Source organism: Trypanosoma cruzi, genomic scaffold (assembly GCF_000209065.1).
Source record: "Trypanosoma cruzi strain CL Brener 1047053515583 genomic scaffold, whole genome shotgun sequence".
Lineage (NCBI taxonomy): Eukaryota > Euglenozoa > Kinetoplastea > Trypanosomatida > Trypanosomatidae > Trypanosoma > Trypanosoma cruzi.
The window spans coordinates 9,957-13,682 of record NW_001849103.1 but is presented as its reverse complement, the minus strand read 5'-3'; the positions used below and the strand labels follow the sequence as shown (position 1 = coordinate 13,682).

The 3,726-nt window shown below is 53.0% G+C and overlaps 2 protein-coding genes across 2 annotated transcripts, besides 4 other annotated features; both read right to left on the bottom strand.

Annotated features, from left to right (window-relative positions):
* Positions 1-3,726: a sequence feature (heterozygous, Esmeraldo-like haplotype).
* Positions 718-1,154: a mobile genetic element.
* Positions 971-992: a microsatellite.
* Positions 1,155-1,175: a microsatellite.
* Tc00.1047053509441.10 (hypothetical protein, conserved) lies at positions 1,958-3,418 on the bottom strand (the record flags this gene model as incomplete). The annotated part of the gene is made up of 1 exon (XM_798019.1): positions 1,958-3,418. The coding sequence occupies one exon, from the start codon at positions 3,416-3,418 to the stop codon at positions 1,958-1,960; it is 1,461 nt and encodes a 486-aa protein (XP_803112.1).
* Positions 3,615-3,726, bottom strand: Tc00.1047053509441.5 (DNA repair protein, putative; the record flags this gene model as incomplete). The annotated part of the gene is made up of 1 exon (XM_798020.1): positions 3,615-3,726. A coding segment is annotated over one exon (112 nt), but the record flags the coding sequence as incomplete, so codon positions are not given.

Below are 3,726 nucleotides of genomic sequence, written 5' to 3'. Positions count from 1 at the left end.
ATCGGGCTCTCAGGCACAGTGAATATTTTGCGAAAAACATTCTGCCACGCCGTGTTCCTATCGGTCCACGCGCAACGACCCGGAAACAAACGGGATGGAGGCGTTAACCCACAAAGATGCTTCCACTAAGAGATTCGCCGGCATCCGCAAGAAAAGAGGTTGTCAACCTTGCGTTCACTCATTGGACGGGGAGACTTTTGCGACTGCAGCCCCTCGAGGGTATCTTGGGCCACCCGACCCCACGGCTCCCCCCTTCGGTCCCAAAAGACCCCGACCACGTGCCAGCCCACCCGCCGCGCCGTATTTCGGTCGCACAAACAAAAACGCCGTGTGGGTAAATTCAGCGCATGTGGCCGGGCACTCTCAGCCCGTTGGCCGGTCCCTCCAACGACGTGTCGTTTGCGCTGGTGGCGGGGCTCAGTGGAGGGCCCGCCAAAACACATGCCGTCGCGACCAGTCGTCCCGCTGCTGGGGCTTCAGCACAGCATGGTGATGTGGGGAGGCGCCGCCCCGCGCCCCTCTGCGACGCCGTGGTCGCCAGTGTGGAATGAGAGACCGCCGCACCCCCAAACGGAGTGCCGGTCAACAAAAAACCGCCTCGCGCGTGCCTCCCGACGGCGCATCCAAAGCAATATCCTACACCCTGCCCTCACCGTAACAAAAATAAGAAAAACAAGAGAGAAGAATCGTGCCGTCAGTGCGGTGCGTTACGAAAAGAATAACCTTCTTTACCGCTGGCCAGAACATCAAATAATCTATAGAAACCGAACGAGAGATAAAAGGAGTAACGCAGAAGCAGCTACTTGTCCCAGTGGTTTCTTCTGATTAAATATATATATATATTGACCGCTCACGTAAACTTTTGAACTCAGTTAGGACATAAAATATTATTACTTACGAAGTGAAAGACTTTGGGCTCCTCCAGCCACAAGACCCCACCGCAAGGTCCGAATCAAAAAGGGTGGATGAAAAAAATAAAAATAAAAATAAAATTCGTCTAGCCGTTATCAGTTACCTGACCCCCTGAAGTCGTTTGCTTCTCAAAATTCATAAGATAGGAAAAGTATTATAAAAAAGTGTATTCGTTTACCAGGATATATATGTATTAATTTACTTAGCCAGCATTCCCGCGATCATTCTCTTCACAAGGTCCTAAAAAAAAAAAAAAAAAAAAACACAACAGCAGACAACGCACGACACGGCGCCCTCCAGAGGCGCCTCAACTCGGCTCATACACTAACAAAAAAAGAGGTGCTGGAAACGCCCAGCACCCGCCCTCCCCGCGTGGGACAAAGTGTTTTGTGTGGATATTCCCGAGGCGCTCCTCATCCTTACCAACAGACGGGGAGGAAAACAAAAAAATAAATAGGAAAAAATGTTTTCACACATGTTGTTTAATCAAAAACTATTTGGCCTGACCCTCACACACACTTCCCCAAAGATGAAAACAATTAACACTCGCAAATTAAAGACTTGTTATTTTGACCACAGGCATATTTTCACCTGGTGGTATAATAAGTCTAACGTTCACCGCTTTCAATTATGTCGACTTTGCTTCATGAAAACGAGCGCAGCTTCCCCCAACTCCCCACATGTTGCACTTGCATGTCGCTCACACCTGTGGAGCACAGCCCCTCATCAACACGCTCCTCTCCTCCTATTCCAATAACGACTCCACGATGAGGTAGCAGAGCAATTCCCCCTCTCAGTGCCTTCCTTTCTTTGCCGCACTTCATACAACGCAGCTCCGCCCCTCTCCACATTTTGTCCCCTGGCACTTTGTGAAAACGCCATCGCACAAGAAACAGATCCCTCGTCGGCTGCCGATGGAAAAGAGAGGCAGAGAAGGAACACCGTGCATCCACCCAAGTATACGTATATCTACGTAGCAAAACAAGCCCACACTGGAGAAATAAATACAAAAGAAGGCCTGCACGGCATGTTAATGTTTGCTTCCCTAAACTCCAAAAGGGCTCGTACCCTGTTTGATGGACCGGGCGTCCCAAATGCAGGAGCCGCGGAACATGATGTAGATGGCCAGACCGAACATCAGTCCCCCAACAAAGAAGCCAGTGCCAAGCATCAGGGTCCCCGCCTTCAGTTCATTGCAGTCACTCATGGCTCCCAGAAGCTTGTCCACCACAAAATTGCAGTCGAGCAACGGCCTGGCGTACGACAGCGCAATGCTCGCATTGCTTGCCTGCGCCGCAAGCTGCAGAATCCCTGACGCCAATTCTTTGACTTCTGTGTTGGTGCAGTTGGCGACGCACTCAAACAACGTGCACGATTCGCCCGCCACGGGACACGCCATTGTGAAGGCTTTGATCCGGGTAGCACTCAGCACGCTGGCCATGGTGCCAAAGTTGGGGCACTGATCCTCCGATGTGATGTCGTTGCCGCACAGCAAGGGCTTAAATGAAATGGTATTGTTATCGCAATATTTGAGCAAATTTTTGCACGCCTCTTTGGAGAACCGCCGCTCCGCATCATCCGCCTTCCTGCTGATATCAGCAAAGTCAAATGTCTGCTCACAGTACGGCACAAGATACCACTGGAACACACCCGGCTGCCGTCGTTGCTGCAGCTCCACCTCGCCACAGGCGGCCCAAGAGAGATACGCCAGCACCGTCACCACAACCGCGAGCAGTGCGAACACAACCCCGAAGAGCCAGTAGACGCAGGAGAATAAATATGTTGTGCACGGGATGCCGCAGCGGCAACAGGCCAAAAAAACCACAAGAAGAATTAGCACAACACCCACGCCACCGACACAGTACGACACAATCGGTACCCATCCAATGTACTTCGAAATTTTCTGCTTGGCATCCATGAGTAAATCGGTCACATTGGTGCTGATGTTGGTGAAGGCAGTGATGTCCAGGTCGATGGAATGTATGGGCTCACGCTTACCCGAGGACCAGTTGGACGCGAAATCAATGATCCTCTCAGCCGTGTTATTGAAGTACTGCAGCGGACCATCCAGCGTGTTGTCAATGATACTGTGGGCGGACGTCGCCAGCAGCTTGGCGCCCAATATCACGAGAACAGCCATGGCAGCGCTCCACAGCACGACGTAAATGACCCACATCCAGAGAAAGCAGCGGGACGCGTCACTGCTCCGCCCTGGTTTCGGCTGACCGCAGGAGCGACAGCAGACAACGCTGAGAAAAACAAGCGGGAAGCTCAGCAAAGTCACAACGAACAGCAGCGCACAAAACCCCGGATAAACAAGGTAGCGCCACTGCCCCTTTATGCGGTCGGTGTTGGACAGGCATTTTAAGACGTCGTTGTCGATGCTGGGGCCATCCCACACCTTTTGGCAGTCGAGTGAGCGCTGGGCAGATGCAACGGCGGGCGCGACCACGAGAAGCGCCAGCAGTGTCGCCGCTGCAAGCGCAGTTGCTTTGCCAGAGGGCATTCGTCGGCCTTATGTGTGCTTTTGTATGGCTTCGCTCTGGTGTGTCTTGGGCGGAGGACAAAGAGGCGCAAAGACAAAAACAACAAACAAATGGAGGAAAAAGGAGCAGGCAGTCAAGAGGTGCGATGCGGGGGCGCCGAGCGTCGCCACTCAGGCATGCACAAGGCGGCCACGCCCCAACCCAGACCGCAGCGCATCAACAATACTCCTCCGCAAGGAGAAACTCCGTCAGCCGCACGTACACATCCCTCTGCGTGCTGCTCAGGCGGCGCACGCCCATGTCCGCGTCGCATGCCTCGCGGCCACAA